The sequence below is a fragment of the Pezoporus wallicus genome, unplaced genomic scaffold (genome assembly GCF_028554395.1).
Source record: "Pezoporus wallicus isolate ANWC-B61680 ecotype Strahan unplaced genomic scaffold, APGP_CSIRO_Pwel_v1 contig_8693, whole genome shotgun sequence".
Taxonomy (NCBI): Eukaryota; Metazoa; Chordata; class Aves; order Psittaciformes; family Psittacidae; genus Pezoporus; species Pezoporus wallicus.
The window spans coordinates 577,113-597,214 of NW_026641814.1; the positions used below are offsets into that span (position 1 = coordinate 577,113).

The 20,102-nt window shown below is 45.9% G+C and overlaps 1 protein-coding gene across 3 annotated transcripts in view; it reads left to right on the forward strand.

Annotated features, from left to right (window-relative positions):
* NECAB2 (N-terminal EF-hand calcium binding protein 2) overlaps window positions 1–20,102 on the forward strand; it is a 94,327-nt gene that overhangs the window by 4,293 nt on the left and 69,932 nt on the right. Inside the window, exons 1-2 of one of the 3 annotated variants that reach the window (XM_057425403.1) lie at window positions 8,583–8,813; window positions 17,861–17,885. In XM_057425403.1, coding sequence (XP_057281386.1) covers window positions 8,616–8,813; window positions 17,861–17,885 — 223 coding nt within the window. In that variant the 5' untranslated portion in view covers window positions 8,583–8,615. Of the gene's footprint in view, window positions 1–8,582; window positions 8,814–17,860; window positions 17,886–20,102 lie in introns of those variants that run through there. The other 2 variants (XM_057425404.1, XM_057425405.1) reach the window with 2 other exon arrangements.

Sequence of the window (20,102 nt, forward strand, 5' to 3'; positions counted from 1 at the left end):
CTGCCATTTTCAAGGGAAAACTCACATGGTAAATAATTAGCTGCACATTTCTGTCAATGTGTTTCATACTGCATTGTTTCCTACTGAAATATATGGACCATCGGGTGCAGTTAGAAACTGAGAATGAATGCATCATTGGAAATACATTACAATAGGTCTTTCACCACTTAATTTTATGGTTTGCTTTGGATCTTTTTCCCTAGATCTTCCAGAAGCTACAGAGTTGGAGTTACCTGGAGTTATTTGCTACCCCTGAGTCTTGCTAGCTGAAACCACTAAGTATCTAGTGCTTGTGCTGGAAGACTAGTGCCTGGGAGCCCACAGAAGATGCCGTTCTCTGCTGGGCTGAGTGCTCTGCATGCTGGCCTGGCAGCAGAAGCAGACAGACAGGGTTTTGCCAGTGATGCTCAGGGTGTTTGCACAGGAACAACATGGAGATCTTCTCCATCATGAGATTTTGGACATTGTATGATGTAATGATGTGGGTGTGGAGTGCACAGACATGTTTTCAAGCAGGTGATTAGCTGTCTTGCCAATTCCAAAGCACCGATCTGAACTTGCATAGGGCGGTAAAGCTGTCAGGACAGGTTTTGCTAGGAAACAGTTTCGGGCTTCTGAAGGTGTGATTCAAACCCCAATTAAGAGGATAAAACCTCTAGGCTGTGTGTGACTTGGGATGCAGTTGGTGGTGGGAAGGTCAGAGCTGGGACCTTTCATTTGTGATCAGGAGCTGGTGGGTGGGATAGGGGTGACAGGGATGCCAGGGGGTGCCAGGCTGTCACACAGGGGCTTTGTGCAAGCAGGGAGGTAGCAAGCTAGTTAAAACAGTGATTTTCAGGGGACCCAAAAGTTATGCATAAACTTGCACCAACTTTGGGAATAGCCATGGGGGTTTTTAAACCACCAAGGAGAGAGGGGAAGACAACTCGGGAAAAAGTGATGCATTCAATTAAAACCTCTCTAAATCAGTATTTTATTTAGGAAGCACAGGCATGGTACGCGGCAAAGTCTGGTTTGAAAACAGGCCTTCCACCCTCCCCGAGGGGTTGGTGTGTCCGTCTCGCAGCAGCACAGCTCCCTCTCCCGACTGCAAAGCCCACCAGCACTGAGACGAAGTTCGCTGGCAGCCAGGCTCGTTATGAGAGAGCAAAGGTCCTTTAAGCACAGGAGAATGCATGGGCTAGGTTAAGACATCCCAAATCCATCATTATTTCAGGCTCTCTGTTGAACTGTGTGACCCAGTGGTCCCTTTCCTATCTCCAACCGTCTTCTCTAAGTCTCATTAAAGAAAATCTGTTTTATAGGGTGAGTGCCACTGCCTAAGGAGGGGGGGTGGCCAGGGGCATCTGTTGACGGCACCTTGGTGCAATGAGGTTCTGACCTTGACTGCCTCCCCTGCTGTCATCCCATATCCTGAGGCTCTGCAGGGACATCAGCAGTACAGGTACTGTGGAAACATGCTCTGTGAATAAACCTATATACACCCATGTTCCGATCTGCATGCTCTGACCTTTTAGCCCCATGAGATGGTTTTGAAGTCTTGATTGTTCATCTTCCTCAATGGTCGACAGCTTAGATTATCCTCAGAAATATGTTATTTCTGCTTGTATAAGGGCTTGACAAGCCCTGTTTGTGTTACCTAAGCATCTTTAAAGCTCCAGCTTAGCTACAGATACCTCGGACGGAAATATGTCCTTTGAAAACAAGATTAGTTTATTGTGCTGCAAACTATGTGGTCAGCTCCATGCCAGATGCAGCATTCCATTAGGATGCTGGATCTGGGCCGGACTTTGAGGAGATCACAGAACAGATGGAGGAATAGAAAGGAGGGCACTGTGTGTAGGTGAAGACACAAATCTCACATGCTCATCAGCCATACTGTGTTAACGTGTATTACCCCATGAGCTGTGTGGGATGTGTTGAAGTCTGGCTTGGGAAACAGCACAAAGCTGGACAAACTGGACTTGTCAGAGGAGCTGTGTTTCAGGGAAGGGGAATGGGCTCTTGGGGCACTCCAGCTTGTGATAGTGGCATTTTAAAATAGCTTCATAGTCAGGAAACCAATTAGCATGCTCATAGAGTGATTGTGATGTGTGCTCAGTGGTGAGCAGGACTGGAGAAACGGAGGATGTTACTCAGCCAAACTCTTGGTGAATAATTACTGGAGCAGTGTAGGATATAAATAATTTCCTCACGTCTGTCACTTTTAGGATGGCAAATAAGGACAAATAAAATGCTATAGGGAAAAATGAAGGTGCCTGGTGCTTGAGCAGTAAGAAGCAGCCTTAAGTAAGCTACTAAACTGATGACCTGTACATGAAAGGCTCACTCCTGGGAGCTGCAGTGAGTAGTATCCTTTGGGGAGCCCCTGACAGACCTCTCCTTGCTGCCACGCCATGTTCTTACCCTGAACCTCATTTACCACTTGTGCTTGTGGCAGTGATCCCTCACCCTTAGGGACTTCATCTAGGAGCACGGCTGCCTGCAGAGGTAAATACACCAGCAATCCTTGCAGCTATGTGGAACTTTTGGTCCTGGACGTCCCCAGGGCGGCCAAGGGCAAATTACAGCCACCCGCCAGCTGCTCAAGCAGTCCTTGAGTGTCAGCACAGCATGCCAGGCTCCTCTTGTGTTTCCACATCCAACTCTTCTTCCGGCACCCGCGGAGCTGGTTGTGGGGTGTTCGCACCCTCAGGCTCCAGCACGGCACTAGAGTTTTGTGAAGCAAGCCTGGCTTGTAGGTTCAGCTTCTCTGGGCACAGGTTTTGTGGCAAAATCCCTCCTGTTCTGCAGTTCCAGCATTGTTTTGAGGACAGAGAGCAATGTTGCAGGTGAAGGGATACTCAGGCAAGATTTATGCCCTTCTGAAATAACCTCCATATGTTCACAGCTTTAGCCACAGGCTGAATATGTTAAGAATAAGAAAGGTTTCTATTTTATTTCTCTAAAAGAAGTGCCCCTTTTGCGAGGCTTTCAGCCAGTATCCTGGCTGTGCCCTAAGACTCTGCCCAGGCTCTCCCCAGAGTTTTGCCATCATACCTGTATGGGGTACCCCAGAAGGAGTCGCTCTTATATTGAAAGCTATCAGATTTTGCCCTCTGAGCAGTGATTAACGGTATTTATTGTGAGTAGTAAATTGGGGAAATCATACCTGCTCCCACAAATGTGGCCAGAGGTGGTATCTGCTAGGCAAAGGAGGAAATTACTTTAGAAATGAGTTACAAAGGGCATGAGCAACGGGAAAAGGCCAGTCACTCCCTTCCCCCTTTTGCTATGAAGAAGCTTGATACTTCTAATTTCAATACATTTGCAGACACATTTTGTCCATTAAAATGGTGTAAATTAACACTTCAGTACTGTAACTGGGGAGGTCAATTGTCAAGACAGTAATTTATTTAGGGAGGCTCATAAATCTGAAAGTCCATGGTTCCCCATTTTTTGGCTTTTTATACTGTTATATATGAACCCACATGAGGTGTACCAGGCACATGAAACAAAGGGTAATTTTGAAAGCTCTTCATAAATGGAATAGCTTATTCCAAAGGTTGTTAATAGTTCTGACCTAAATTCTGACCTAAATTGCATGTTGAAGGGGAAAATATTTTGGTCTGCTGTATATGAATGCTATTATAAGTAATAAACACACAAGAAAAATGTTATGGTATCTCTTCCCTACAACTACACAATCAAAAGTTCTACCAAGTCAGTAGCCTGTAATTTTAAGTGAGGATGCATGGGATTTGGTGTTTAATGCTCATTTTCTCAATTGTCCACAAACAACATAGATGGGTCATGCTCTCTTTAATACCCAAACAAGCAAAACCACCAAAACAAAATCACCCTCTGTATTTACTTAGCATCCATCAGAAGGGCTTTACTGGCTGTTTGTCTGCATCCCTGCATCTCAGAATAATAAGAGTGCAATATTCTTTGGTTAGTAAGGTTTCCACTAAACAGTGGCAGATGTCCTGAGGATGAAAGGCCATGCCTGGAGCTGGGAGCTAGTGTTCGCAGAATGCCATGGGCAGCCCAAAGCAAGAGATGTGCTGCTGCTGAGAGCTTGGGAGAAACTGCACAGCTCCCAGGCCCTCTTTTGGATCAGCCTCTGTCTGTCTTGGAAGGTGTCTCCTATGGTTTGGAGCTTTTTTGTTACTAGTTATCTGTTGGGGTTTTTTCTTATGGTAGTAATTCCTCATACTGCTCTGGAGAACCATCTCAGAGCTCTGGGGAAACTGGGGCATCTGAGGACTATGATCTCATGCTGCAGGAGTTTTATTTGATGGTGAGGTTAGTTCAGGTAATTTAATTTTACAATGATTCCTATTCCTGTGGGTTGCCTTTAGGATTGTGACCAGGAATAACCTGAACTCACCCTGTGCCTGTTCTCTGTTTGTAGCAACTGGGTGCATTTTGGTGGGCTGAGTGATTCCTCAGAAAAACCCTTTTAGTGGCCTGCTTTCACCCAGAGCAATCCCACCCCAGGGATTCCCCAATGGCTGCAGTGCTGGTCTTGGAGCAAGAGGGGATGTTTAGTGCAAGCAGAAGTGCTTTAAAAGGCAGGTTCTGTAAGTCCATTTGGAAAAGGCTCTGGAGATAAAGCCAAAGTCTATGTTTTGGCTTAAGGCAAGATGTAAGATCAATGTAAGGTCAATGTGACATACAGAAGGGGCATTTGAAGCATCATCCTTGCTTTAGCTCTTGCCTTGATTGCAGGGCCTGGAACAGAACCCCAAGATCCCAGTGATTGGGTTGGTCTCGATGCTTTGTTAGTGGTATGGGGGAGCTGTGCTCCCCAAACCATGAGCTCTGCACCCTCAACTTGCATAGGGAAGGAAGTTGTATTTTAGGAGTCAACATACATCGTTCATGCATGTGGTCTCCTTGGATCTTCCTAAATTCAGACTGGTGCATGATCTTAGTGCTGCTGGCAGTGTGGCTTTTTCAAACTTGGCATATAAAGTCTTTATAAAATCACCTGGTTATTACATGTGGCATTATAATAAACATAAATTAGTACAGGGACTAAAGCAGCATTTCAGCCTTGGCTGTGCACGTGAGGTTGTTCTGCCTAATTCCCATCTCAGTAACGGGGTTGCCATTTCTTCCTCCTGCCATTGAGGCATCGTTGCCTGCATCGCTAGATTAACCTGAATCCCTCAGTCATTAGTAAATATTATTAGTTGTGTGTGACATTTTGCACTGAGTGAGGCTGCAGGTCCTGCCTGTTGGAAGGTTTTAATTAACTAAAGCTCCCTGTGGTGCACAGAGGGGCAGGGGGGAGAAGGCAGAATTCAAAGGGGAGATGAAAGCCCTGCCAAGCTGGGGTGCAGGTAAGGCTTCTGCTCTGCCTCAGACCTTTCTTTCAGAGAAGCTCTTGGGTTCCTCAGGTGGCTTCTGAAATTACAGCACATGGTTGAGCTCCTGCTCCAGCAGCCTTTCCAGAAGCTACTGGAAAATAACTGGGTGTAGCACCTGAGTAAGCCCCCCTATAAAAGCTTGTAAAGCAAATGTCATCAGTGATAAGCGTAAACCAATGCTTTGTGCTGAGCACCATGTGCACCAGGGAAGAAAGAACTGCTGGGCCAGGATCAGACATGAAACTGGAATGGCAATAGCCTTTTCTTGAGATCTTTGAGTTTCTGAACTTGGAGCTGGTGTGAAGAATACATTTCTCCCAACTTTCAACAACCTTCCCTTCAACAACTGAATCATTCATTTAGACTGTAGTGGTCTGGAACCCCATGTGTGGCTAGTGCAGCAGTGGGGAAGTTCATTGTTAAATGTCAAGGAAGAGAAGGTGGAGCTGCAGCTGCTGCCTTCCCTCTCATCTCGCCTGTACTGCAGTCAGGCAGGGTTTGCATTCCCTACCTGCAAAGCAGCGTGGAAAGCAAAATGCCACTGGGTCAGCAGTGGAGACAAGGGTCTGTGCTGCCTGCTGGGCTCTGCTGCTGCTGGGTACCACATGGCCTGAGCAGTGAGTCCATCAAAACCTGTAATGAACGTCTGCTACTTTCATTGGGATGCACTTTGTGTGGAATCAACTGTGCTTTTTTTGTTGTCTCCTCTCTATTCTCCCCTATTTGTTCTTATGCCCCTCACCATCTGCAATATGCGTGCGTGTAAAGCTTTCAAGGCAACCAGTCCTGCTCTCTCCACCTTTAATGAAAGAGCAAAATGTGTGCTGGATGCCAAAGAGCTGCAGTCAAAGAGGCAGGCACATGTCCTACAGCAGCCAAAACCCTGTCATCTCTACTTGTCCATCACCTGTTTGGTTTCTTCTTCTGGCCCTGGTTGTGATGGCTGCTTGCTGGGGACCTGGACAGTGCTATAACCGGTAGCACAGGCTGGCAAAGCCCCAGTGCATTGGCTGCAGTTGTGTTTATTTGCACACAACAGACAGCATGCTGTTTCCCTTGGCAAGAAGCAGGGGATCAGTTTTGGCACACAGTGCCCAACCTGAGGGCTGTGTCTTTGCCCTCCCCCTTGGCTGCGGTGTGGGACCAGCCCTGAGCACATGACTTGGAGGCTCCTGTGTTTATCACCTGGCTCAGATAACTAGGAGCTGTCTTTTCCATTTTTTCCTCAAAGGAACACTTCAACCTCATGGAAACTTGGAAATAACTCAGCCGCTAGCAACACAGCCCAGGGTGAATGGCTGGCTTCTCTCTAATGTCTGAGTAGCCGAAACGTTTTGTTTTCTATCTAGATCCATTTAGGAGGAAAAATAAGCATTTAAATGCCATAGAGCTGGTTTTGACAGTAACAAGAACTGATGTTGACAAAAGCACAGAAATAGCCCCAGAATTCCAAGCCAAGTAATGAATCTTCATGGCATGCAGAAAGGAAAATTCAAAGAACCTTATTTATAAACTTATTCAGTAAATAGTTTTAAATAATGAGCATATAGTAACCCTAAACTGGGTGTGATTAATACAGCTTGAACCAGCCATTTAGTGGAGGGATGTCCAAAGCAGAAAGCAGCATATGGCTAATCTGAGGACTGTAGAAGTACAAAAGAGAGCAGTAGCAATTCAGGCCAACAAGGGGTACAGGCTGCTTGGCACCAGCAGTCGGTATGTAGAGCTACAGCCCTCCTAAGCCTGTGGCAAGGACGATGTGTCTTGCCTTAGATTATGTTTGCTGTGAGATGTAAGTGGGGGTTGAGCGTTGGCTGGGTTGTACACCAGTGTGCCCTGAGCATTCCCATAAAGGAGCACAGAGCTGTTAAAGTGCTCCAAACAGCTTCTGTGAACCAATACCCTGAATTTCCTCCGTTTTCCCCCATTAATTTTATATTGCTGGAGAAGAGGGAAACCCTGGAAGGCAAGAGCCTGGTGAAAGAGGGACTCAGCCAACAGGCATCCTGGTTTATTTCTTTTAAATAGCTGAGGCTGCGGCTTCTAAATAGCTGGGGCACAGAGACCCAGGTATTTAAAAGTCTTTCAGGAGCCTTCAGCCATTAGCCATGTACTCCAGCAGACAGAACTAGGCTCCCACTCACTTTTCTTTGAGCAGTAGCTGAGAGGAAAATGCACGTTCCCCTGCAAGTCACCTCAAACACAAGAATTTCACCCTGATTTACCTGAACAAACATGGGTAGTTAGAAGGGGCTAAATAATACCTTCAGGTAGGCTTTGCTGGGGGGTCTGGGCTCTGGTGCTTTGAAGAATTTATTGTTGTTTTTTCTTTTAAAGCAGTAGCTGATCAGGCCTTTTGGAGTGATCATGCTCTCCCTCATTTGGAGATGAGGCATAGTGCTCCTGGGTAAGGCTTGCATGGGGAGACTGGGCTTGCCTGCTCCTATATCAGAGATGTTCAAATCTGGGAATGTGACCCTTAGAGGGGCATGAAGTCCCCTAGAGCTGCCTGCAAGAGGGTCTTGCTGCCATAGGTGAGGGGAGAGGCCATTCAGAGCCTGTGGCTCAGCAGTGGTCTGAGAATCCCCTGAGAGGGTCTGAGTCCGAGTTCTTTGGTGCATTTCTGGGTATGACCTCAAACTGGGAGTGTCTCCTCAAGTGTGCAGGGAGAGATGAAATTATTTAGTGCCTTTTTGGCCAAAAGACTCATTGCCCCTACTGCAAGTCTAGGTCTTCGCCTGTGTATGTGATCAGGGGAGTATCCCAAAGGAACATCCTCATAATATAGAATTACAGGGTTACAAGTTTTTGTCCAGCTGAGCACTGTGGTTAGCTCTGTAGCCATGAATGCTGCAACACCCCAGCTGGAATCGCTGGCTATTCGTTGTGCAGAGACTTTCTGGAGTAGGATTAAAGGGCCAGGGTCAAGTTTGATTTATCAGCAAGAAATCTGTACTCCGCTCCACTTTACAAAGAGCTGCTAAAATCTGCTGTAGGGGTAAAGGAGGCTGCAGAGGGGAAAGGGCATACAATAGGAATACTCTTTTTTGGATAGAAAATGCCTACAGGCATGCTTTGGAGAACGGGCACGCACCGGGACTACTCCGGGGTGACCTACCCCCACCCCAAAATTCCCTCCTTGCTCTTCGGGCCCGCCCCTGCCCGATGCCCGGCGGTGGGGGAGGAGGAAGAGGGGGAGAAAGGCGGGGGGGTGGGTGGGAGGGAGTCCCCGTCTCCGGCATGAGGCCGGGCTGAGCAATGTGCGAGCAGGCAGCGCGGTACTGCCGGGCCAGCGTGCAGAGGCTGTTGCGCAAGCCTCCGCCAGCGCTTCGCGGGCTGGACGGGATCCTGCGCTGGGTGGTAGCCAGGATGAGCGACAAGACCGTCGCGGAGCGGGAGCTGCTCACCTCGGGAGCCGCCGCCGCGCAGAGGAAGGGCACCTCCGTCATCCTCGATGTGAGTGCCACCCGTGTTCCGCACCCCGCGTCCCGCCCCTGCTCGGGAGTGGGGTTCTACCCCGGGTCCTGCACATCCCCGCCCGGCTGGGGACGAGGTGCACCCCGGGTCCTGCAACTCCCGGCCGGCTCGGCATAGGTGTGCAGCCCGGGTCCCACATCCCCCTGCCCAGGTCCCGCCTCCAGCTCGGGATAGGTATTATTTCCTGGGTTCTGCATCCCGGGCTGCGTTCGGGTCCAGCCATCTCCCAGACCGGAAAGAGGCTGTACCCCGGCTCCTGTAATTGCTTGCCTTGCTCCTTCACGCGCTGCCTGGGCACTTGGGGTGCACCGCTGCTCCTGCACCCTCGGTGCAGGATCCTGCACCCCCCGATCGGCTTGGCATCAGGGTTATTCCTCGGATCCTGCACCCCCCGCCAGTTGGGGATGGGGTGCAGCCCAGGTCCTCTATCTCCTGGGCTGGCTGGGTGTAGGGATGCGCAGATACAGCAGCCCCTTTCCAGATCGTGTGCCCCTAGCTGGCTGGGCATGGTGGGTGCAAGATCCACTTGTCTGGATCCTGCACCCCCTGTACTGCCTGAGCACATGAGGTGCAGTCTGGGTGCTGCACTCCTTTGCCCTGCACACAGTCGACAGCTGGGAATAAGATGCAGCCTGGTCATGCATCTCCCGGACCGACTGGGAATGGGGATGCCGTCTAGGATCCTGTAGCCCCTTTTCTGTGTCCTGCACCCCCAAAGTGGCTGGGCATAAGGGTGCAGCCCAGGTCCTGCATTTTGTTTTGACTGGCTGAACATGGGAATGCGACCTGTGTTCATTATCTCCTTGCCAGGATCCTGCACCCTTTGGACCAGCTGGGTATGGGGTGCACCCCAGGTCCTGCATCCCATGGATCAGCTGAGACGGGGATGAACTGTGGGTCCTTAATCCTGGTATTAGCTTGACTAGATAGGGATGCAGGACTCCAGGTCCTGCAGACTCCCCAGGCTTGCACCATGGGTTGTCCCAAGTTAGCTGGGTATAAGGGTGCACGTGGGTCCAGCATCCACTTCAGGTCCTGGGCATCAGTCCCAGAAGGGCTGTAGCAGTGAGGGTCTGTGCAGGAGGAGCTGGGCAGCATGGTCCTGGATGCGGGGGACTGCGTGGGACCCCTGGGGTCGCTTGCCGAGGTTTGGGGGGCAGGCAGAGGCGTGCTTAGTGCCTCGGGTGCAGTATTTATAGACTTCCTGATGAGGAAGCTAACGAGGCTGTTTGCACGTAAATTAATTGGGAAAATGGGGTAGAATCAATCGGAGTGCAAACGGTGTAATTACACAGTCTTTCTGCAGCGTTTAGTAATTAAACACATAGATCCTCACCTTTGCTATCTCCTAGCTTTAAAAATAAAAATGTAGTCAATGCAAAAATAAAAACTACTGAGGCACTGGCTGTAGTAAAGGATCTCCTCCAGCCCCCTCATAGTCAGGCAGTAATAGCATTTCCAGGCAAGACTTAAGAGTTTTCTAAATAATTTGCTAATCTTCTACCACATCCCCTGTAAGCATTGGTGAGGGCTGGTGTAGTGAACCCAAAACTCACTACATCTCTGGGCACCCCGGTCTCATAGGCATTTTGGTTCCTGAATGAACCAACACGACTGTGTCTATTGAGCTCTCAAAAGCAGCTTGGAGATCAGAGCTCTTAAGGATGGTCCTGCCCAGTGAAATGGGCTGGCAGGTAGGCAGCTGCAGGCTGTAGGAAATGCTGTTTCATGGGGCAATGGAAAGGACAAATGCAACTAATACCTCTATGTCTTTTAAGATAACTTGTTTGGGTTTGCTGTTAGATTTGGGGGTCTTTTTCTTCTTCTTTTACCTGCCCTGAAATTACTGAAATTTTACAACAATACGGAATATGGGCTTCAGAGCATGAATGCAATTGGGAAGCAACGTTAAATTTATACAACAGGTTCCTGAGTTAAGGCTGCTTTTCCACTAAATGGTATCTTACCTTACAATCATTAAATGAATTATTTTTTTTCACCACTTTGAGGTTTGAGCTGAGAAAATGAACCATGAACTTTCAGAATGCCTTAACCAGTGGGAAGTACAATGGAGCTGGGCATGCAAGTCCTGATCCATTTTCCCTTTCACAATGGGGCTGGAAGCCCTTTCTCACCTGCTGAAAGTAGAAATGGATGCTGGAAATGTAAAGCCTGAGGGTTTGGGATATTTTTTTCCTCTTCCCTTAGAATTTCCTTCTCTCCTTTTCTCCAGTTACAATAAGAACATCAACTGAAGTTGTGGCTTCACTGTAACAGGCTCTTCAAGTGCACTGCGAGACACCCCCTTCCCCCCCCCCCCCATCCTCCCACCCCATATGAAGCATTTAAGCAGAGGAACACACATTTGGGTTAATTTTTATTCATTATCAGGAATGTAAAAAGGCATCCCACTGAATCCTCAAGAGATGAGAACATGTTTTCCAATTAACTCATTCACGTTCCTGCATTACGTGGATGTCCAGGGGAAGCAGTGAGTCCCAGCCATGCAGCAGTGCGACTCGGTAGGTGGGGATGAAATGAAAGACCTGTGAAATTTTATATTTAACTACCACATTTGCATGAGCCGTTGTGCTATATAGACAGTTCACTGGGGGCTGGGAAAGGAGGGTTAAGCTTGGTATTAAACTATGTAGTAGATGGCTCTGACGCTAATGGTACTTTAGTCCCTTTTTCGTCCTTTTCTGTTCCGGCTTTCTTTTGACTCAGCCATCCTCAGTGTGCTTGTTCTGACTCCTCCGTATTGTGAGGGTGGCTGGTGGGTCAGTACAAAGTTTCCTGTGCCCTTTCTGCCAAAGAAACAGAACTGTGTTGGTGTGGGGCAAAACTGAGGGTGGGGGAAGAACAAAATACAACAAGGGAGCTATATACCTTTTGTCATCAACCTGGCAACCCTGTTGGAGGGTGAATCTTAGCTTTGGGCTGGTTTCAGTATTTTTCTTTCATTTTGCCTGTGTCTTTTCAGGTAAAAGATTTTAAAAGGTTGAATAATGTTTATGAGTTCAGCAAAAAAAAAAGGAAAAGCTAAAAGTGTAGATTAACTAAACCCTGGTAGCAAACTAATGAAGAAGATATTTAAGTCCTATGCATTGCCTAAAATATGCAATGACTAAAACTGAGGGGTGACTGATGCTTTTCAGTGGTGGTAGCAGATCAAGTGGAGGTGATGTGTCAATCTAGGAACCTGGAAAACATCACTTTGCATTTAATGTTAGGCAAACTAGCCTAAGGGGTTAAGCAAATGGTCTGTACCCATCCTGTGCTCACCCTCAGGTGTCTGCCTCTGTGTGTTTGCTCCTGAGGTCTGGATTGCGCACAGCTACTCCATCTGCCAGAGCCAAAAGCTCAGGCTTGGCAGCATATGTAATCTGCTGTAGATAACTACTGTCTATCCATAGCTAAATATGTGAGTAGTAACGCTATGTTCTCTTTCTGCCTTCTGGACTGCTTGAAGATGCCCTGAGCTTTGCTCTAAACCCACAAGGACAAAACCTCTTTATTAAAAGGAAGCTGAAACTGTCACGTTGCTGCTCAAATCCATGTGTGGTGATAGTGGCATTTCTAGTCCAGAACAAATCCTCACACATCACAAGACTTATGAAAGGACAGCATAGTGGGTGTGTGGGTAAGCCTATATCAGATCATGTTTGCTGAGTATGAGTGAGTCCACATTCAGTACAGAACTGAAGTGGATGGTTCCTAAGGACTGAGAAATGTCTGGATAGGCATTGCTCTGTCTCAGTGGGAGTACTTCAGTGCTGACTTATGTACTTGTTCATCTTTTCCTGCCTTCATGTTACTATCAAAAATCTACATTGTTGTTAGGAGTGTGAACTCCAGTGCATGTTAAGACCTCGTCAGTCACAGTGGTTGCAGGCAAAGATGCCCCATCTGGTTTACACCAGGGAGAGCCTGTTGGAAGCACTCATCTCCTACTTGTCATCTAAAATATAAGGGTCAGCCTTGGATATGAGTGAGCATCCCTGTGGCAGGACCGTGTACTCCAAGGGGTACTGGCATCCCTGCCTCCTCTCTAGCTTTGCTGATGGTGACTAAATGCATTGCTTTTTGGCGTTATTTTAAATGTTCCTGAAGAAAGCAGTGCTATTCATTTCAGGTCAGATGAAGCTTTTTGTTTGATCTGCACTGTCTTTTCCTGAAAACTAATTTTGACCCTTATCTGCCTGTTTCCTTCTTCAATAGGGTCAGAAAGATCATTTCAAATCCATCTCTCTTGCTAATGGCTGCTGTTGCATACCTGCTTACCTGCCAGATCTGATTTACACTTCTTCAACCCCATGGGACTGACTGAGGTGTTTGGATAGAAGATACAGAGAATTTGGCTTGTGCCAAGAGTGCATTTCCAAATGTAGACCCAAGAATTGGCAGAGTTTTCCAACTGCTTTGTGAATAACACAATTTCCAGTGCTGCAAAGCTACTGCAGCAACAAAATTCCTTCTTTTCTGCTTTGATGTTTATTATTCTGTGTTTTTTTGTGTGTTGGTTGGTGGCTGTTTTTCTGCTTTTTTGGATTGTTTTTAATGTTGATTCCCTCCTCTTCTTGTATCCTTATTTACCTTCTCACTTCTCCAAGTGAATAGGGAAGGCTATCTTCCTCCTCCTTCATTACTCTTATGTGAAATCCATGGTTTGAAATCATCCTCTTGAGCCATGCCAGCAGGGCATGGCTGCAAAACAGGGGCAGAGCAGGGCTGTGCGTTGTGCATTCAGGGATTGCTCATGGCAAGGTACATAATGGCACAGAAGAGTCCAGCCTTTCTTTTCTGCTCTTCAGGTCTTTGTAAGTGGATGCTTGAAATGGAGCTGGATCCAGGGACAATGTTAATGGAAAAGTAACTTCTAGTGCTGTGTAGGTGGTAACAGCAAATGCAACTCTTGCCTGTCTCACGCAACTTTTATTTAGAACAGCCAGGTAAAGTCTAAGGAGAAAGGTACAAGGTAAAGAGAGGCTAAGACATGGTGTTAACTGCCCTTCTCTTGGAGCGGCAGAAAGAGCCAGGAGACCTGGAGGTCTGTAGCAGCCTTGCTTTGGCAGGGAAGCTGCTCCGCAAAGAACAATATTTGCACCCCAATGGCATATTTCTGAAACACCCAAATCAAAACTTTCCCCTTGCATGGGCAAAGCTCGCTAGCCTGATGATGCCAAAAGATGTTGTCCAAAGTGGAAAAGATTCAGGTCATTACATTCTTGGATTATTACTTGAAAGAGCAACATAGAGAGGCTGTAGGATATATTCCTACCAGTACCTCGAGCTAGAGAGGTAAAGGCTATACCTGATACAAAACCTTGTCTCAGCTCCACCTGAGGTGTTGAGGCTTGTAGGGAGAGGAACAGAAAGGAAGAACAGGCATGTAGGGACATCGTGAACAGACTAATTGGGGTTTTAGGTATATCTGGTATCTGGATGCTTTCTCATCCATTAGGCTTTCCTCACTCAGGAGACTTAAGATTTTGTTTGTCCTCAATTCTGCACCAAGATTATAATGGAAAACAAAATTCTAGCTCAGCTGCAGTCTATTTTAAATCAACATCATGTTAACCTGCTGAAGGGACGATAAACTCTACAAAGCCTGTAATAAATCTTGGGCTGGTTAGTGGAGTGCTTCTGTGAATTTAATAAAATTCCTAAGAAAACCTCCATTAAGCAGCCTCTAGTGTTGCACATTCTCATCCAGGAGCTTTGAAAAGGCAGAACTGAATGTTTAAATTGAAAGCATTGGTTTTTTTTTAAGTTCATTATTAACCACTAGTGTTTTGAATTGCTTACTTTTGCCAGCCAACATCTGTAGTAGCCCTTTGAGAGTACAGCAAAAATGTGTATTTTAAAAGTCACTGGAAATCTTGACAGATGTTCCTCACTTTAAATAAAACAGTTTATAGTCATCTAAACAAAGTAAATGGAATAAGTATGCTGCAGAGAGCAAACTACATTTCTGTGTAAAGCCTATAAAATAAGTTAATCTGGCCCATATTGTGGGCATCCTGTGGGCTCACCATGCAGTTTAGCTTGTGCTTCAGTAGCCTTGCTTAATAGGTTTAGAATGTAGCTCATGCGGGAGATGGTTCCTCTAGTACTTTTTGGACTGGATTATTTCTCATTTACCATCTGAAAGCCCTGATGTTTGGAGAACTGTGGGTGATGGGGTGGAAAGAGCATCCCTGGTCAGGCTGTGAGGTGCTGCCAGCTCCTGTTCCATGTTGGGGATGGTCCTTGTCTGGTGTGGAGGCATGTGAAGCCAATTGCTGCCAAGGGTGTAGCAGGACAGGATGTTTCTCTACCAATATTTCATAGCCTCCACTCTTGCTGACTTCCAGAGCTGCTGCCTTGGCTAAGTCTAAGCAACTTCACTGCTGAGTGAGAATAGCAGTGATGGAGTTACTGCAGGCCTGCAGAGAGTGACTGCAGGGATGACTGGCTTTGCAGTGTATATGTTGGAGATGACACAGCATACCTGCTTATATTTCCTTCTTCCTGGAACTGGTTAGAGCATTCCTTCCCCTGAACACCCTTGGAACCTGGCACTGAGCTGCCATCGGGGCCTTGCCTTGCTGGGCCATAGGAGAGGCATGAGGGGCTGCATTTTCCCTTCCATCACCAGATCTTTCCCTTACTGAAAGCACATCACACCCTTCCCACAGTGGAACAACTAATTCAAGACAGGAACAGAGAGCATCTTCAGGTGTGTGTGGGAGGGCACTCTTTGTTTGCTGAAACAGAGCATGAATCCTGGGTCTTCACAGAAGCAGTGTTTCTGGCAGCATTACCAAGCTATCACAGAGTATATTCTGTCTTTATCAGCCTCCTGATGCTCATTCCAGTGCTCATACCTTCATGTACTGCCTGCCTGTGATGACAGACGTCTTTATCTTAAACTGCTTTCCCTCCAGGTGTCCTGTTTTGAATATTTTTGTGTGTGTGCAGATTTTAGGTGGTTCAGTTAAGCTGGAAGAATAAAACTTGCTCATTAGCAATAAAAACTAAACAGCTTAGTCCTGTAGAATAAACCTTAGTAGGTAACACAGCTGATGTGATCTTCTGTCAATGTGCTTGTTTACAAATAATCATACTTTCTAGGAGTATCTGGGGGATCTAAAGCCCTGAAAGGTTCTCTTAGTGAAGATGAACATTTTTATCTTTTTTCTTTTTTTTTTTTTCCCCTTGCTTCTACTGTTCATGGCAAGGTTGGTGGCTCCACAGAGCAGAGCACTGCATATTTTTCCCACTTTAAGCTATGTTTTACTTATTGTTTTTGCCTTCCCATTCTTCTTACAATAGACTTTGCTGCTTCTGCATTGGACTTGATGTAATGTCTTTATTTCAAAGCAGTGGGAATAGTAATGCGAGTATGTGGTGATGAAACAAATCCAGAAATAAACAGCATCTAGAAAGAAAAGTGCCTCATCTGGAGATGCTAGTGCAGGTGTGAGGAGTTGGAGTGTCTAAGCCAGAAAAAAACAAGTATTTCGTACTCTGGGCAGTGCGTGTTGTGCATGGCTGACTGACGTGTGCCAAAGCCTGGGGGCCTGCTGGGGTTCCTGGTTGTCTTGCCTGGCTTTATTCTTTCTTCCCATAAACAAGCTGTGACTGTCTGGCTCTTCAAACCCCATATTTAACCTCAGTGAAGTCCATAAGGATGGTAGGATTTCCCCTCAAAGCTTCTAATTAATCTAAAAAAAATAAAGGTCAGTCCAAGAAGTAAGGAGTTTTGGGGAGGTCATAAGCTGTAATCCTTGTAGGGTTATGACCCTCTCTTGAAGCTGGGACTTGGTGGCTCCCACCATTTAGATCTGGCTTCACCAGAAGGTGTTTTCCTCTGCTGAAGTACACCAGAAAGTCCACCTTTGACTTTTCCCTGTGCAGCTAAGGAGGAACTTTGGGCAAAAGAATGATTATTCTTCCTTAACTAAGGTATGTTCCCTTAAATAGAATATTCTGCAATTCAGTTTGTCTCTTGGGATTCCTTTTTTGTGCAGCAGTTTCTCTCCTGATATTTTTCTCTTTTTAAAATGATTTTATGACCCAGAAAAGAAGAGATTCCATTTTAGGGCTGACTGTGATCCGTCCTGATGGTGCTTTTTTTCCCTCTGCAGGGAAATGTCTTTGTACAGTCAAAATCTCTGCTTTTGATCAAATTAATAAGGTCAGGTCTGAAGAAATGATGACAACGTTTTCCTTTTCTGCCCAGTTTGAGCATGTTAATTTTTTTGTAATTTATGGCCAAACCTGTGCCAGCAGCTATTTTTTGCAGGAACCTATAAGATTGCAACCTTTGCACAAGCCTTTTGCTATTAATTGCATTGTCAGGTGTCTATTTCTAAAATGAGACTAGTCAAAGACATAGCAGTTGTTTCTGCTGTTTTTCCCTCACAAATTCAGCCATACTACACATTACTGCAATTCTTTTTTCTTCTGAAAGGGCTATGTGATTCCTCTCTGTGGGCTGCTCCTCCACACTGTAGTTTTAAGTCCAAATACAATCTTTTTCCCACAGAGGAAATGTGCTTTTTTAAAAAAGGATATTGTAAATAGTTTTAGAAGTGCAGAACTGTGAAACCTGCTTTAAGAGATATTATTGATGCTAGAGAAATTGGCTGGGCATGCTGCACAGCTGTTACATTTTTTTAAATGGGTATTTTTCATGTGCTGGGTCCATGTTTTTGTCTTTCTTCTGCAAGAGAGGTAGGAGATGGTGGAACTGCTGGAAGTATTTTGTGTTTATTTTGCTAGCTAACCCATTTTCTACCAGTTATTCCAAGGGCAACCATGTCAATACTCTACTCCAGGAGTGGCTGTCCATCATGTGGGTCTGGGGGTGATAGCCTGTAACCTGGGAAGGGTGAGCTCAGTAAAACAACTGAATTGGCTGAAGGGGCTGGAGTGTGTTGTCCTGCCCTGTGTGTGGGATTGAACATGGTCCCAGTGCTAAAGCCTTCACCCTCTCAAACAATGTAATAAAAGTGTTTCTCTCTCTCTTTCAATTCTAGATTTTCAGAAGAGCTGACAAAAATGGTAAGTCTGTATATTCCTATTTCATATTTCTTGATTGAACTTTTGTCACTATTACCGTTTTTCCTGATAGTGACCTCTAACTATTTAAATGTCTTTCAGCTTACTGGGCCTGATGTTGGTAGGGTCTAAGCATCAGAAAACATTTATTATTTCTTTGTCTGAGATATTCTTAGAGCAGATGTGATACTAGTGTTCAAGTCAGCACAGTGAGATTCACCAGATTTGGGGCAATTTCACAAAAAAAGGGCATAAAAATAAATCACAACTAAATGATAAGTGACAATCCACCTCTTGGAATAGCTTTGCAAAATGAACCTAATCTGTGAATATTAGTAGTTTGGCTCCTGAAGGACTGGATACATGCATTGAGGAGCAACATGTATTGATCTGTGTTTTCACAGTATGTGCCTGTAGAAAGCTGAATAACTTTGCTGAGTCTAGTCTTTCCCTTAGGTGGGGAGTAATGTGGAGGTTATATGACTTGGGATCCTGAAAGGAGCTGCTTTTCTGTGAGGTAACAGTTATGGGAAAAAGAGGCAATGGGTCCAATCCCAGGATCTCTCTCCATCCTGAAAAGCAATTTAATTTTAGCACCTAGCTAAAATCCCAAGAGCTAGTCTCTAGCTAGTCCCTGTTGTACAAGAAGAAAATGAAATATGTATTAAAACTGTGTGTGTTTGCAGAGGGACATGTGGGAGCAAAGGAGCACAGGGGAGAGTTTGTTTTTTCCCTGGCAGATTTCAAAGGGATTTACCTGATTTCTGCAGGAGCTTACAGACACATGGGATCACTGCCCCTAGGAAAGACAGTGAAGACTGCTGTGAGCTGGCTGCCATGTAAGCAGTAAATGCCCTGTTAACATGGGCATTCGATTCTAACAACTGACTCAGTTATAAGACGCTGAAATTTGTTGCTTGGATGTGAGCAGTTGTGTGGTGGAAGGGGAATGCTGGCGATGGGGAGAGAACACTCCCAAGTGCTGCTTACAGAAGAAAATAAATTTCTGCTCTTGACACATAGACTGTCATATTTCACAGCCTCCTGGGCACTTAATTGTTGCATAATTGGAGACCAGGAGGTTTTGTTTGATGAAATATTAGATGCTGCCTCTGCTTTCTGCTGGCTGTTGTGCCTGTCCACATGGAGCTGAGTGCTGGGGTTGCCAGCTTGTAATGAAGTGTTAACCTGCCACTTGCTCTCTGGTGGGGGGTTTGGAGTACAATTGTCAGTGTCTTTGCTGTTTGTAGATATTGGGCTAAAATCTGTGCCTAGCTATTCCCACCTCACTTTGAAGTTGAAAACCCCACTCCAAGCTTTGACCTATGAAACTGCTCCTTGCTAAGACCCTGTTTAGCCTCCCTCCTGCCAGACCTTCTTTCCAGTTTCCAGGCCAGTCACTGTGTAGGGCATCTGAAATCAAAAGTAGTGATTTTTTTTTCCTTTTCAATAACAAATGATACTCTCCTGAGAAAAGCTTGAAAAGATGCACTTTAACATGGTGGTCTTGATGTAGTTATTTTCAATGACTGCTTTTTGAGTTATGCCAAATGATTCTGTGTTTTTGTTTTTATTCCAATTAGGTTTAGAATAGCTGCAATGGGGCTGAGGAATTGGAACTCAAAGTACAAAATCTTGTCTTGGCTGTTGTGCCAATATTCAGGTTTTTCTAAGGTGGGCGAGTAGAGCACCTCAGAAGTTGCTCTTGGAGCTCTGGTATTTCCCACTCACTGCAGTGGGAAGGAAGGTGCTGCTGCCTGTCAGGAACAGGCAGACATGTCTTTTCAACCCATCCAGGAGGACAAAGCTGTCATTTTGGTAGTTTTACCACATCACAAGGTTGTGGGGGTTAAACTTCAGTGCAGCTCTCCCCACAGTGACAGCTCTCTTGGTGTATTTCGTAGGTGACAGTGGCAAGACATGAATCTGTTTTTTTTTTGTGGTGTGGGTGATAATTGGGAAATGATGAGCCTGTGGATCTGCTTGATCTGCTCTGGTGATGGGTTTCTGAGAAGACAGATGTCCCTTTGGAAAGCAGGTGACGTTTACTGACCAGTTCCCTTGCTGTTATTGAAACCCATCCAAACATCCTGGTTTTGCAACCTTGTAGTCTGTTGTTAATAATGACCAAACATTCCTTCAGTGTTTTAACATGAATAACAGGTAAAGGTCAAATAAGTTCCTTCCATCAGCAAGAGCAAATCTGTTGTTCTTACCTCT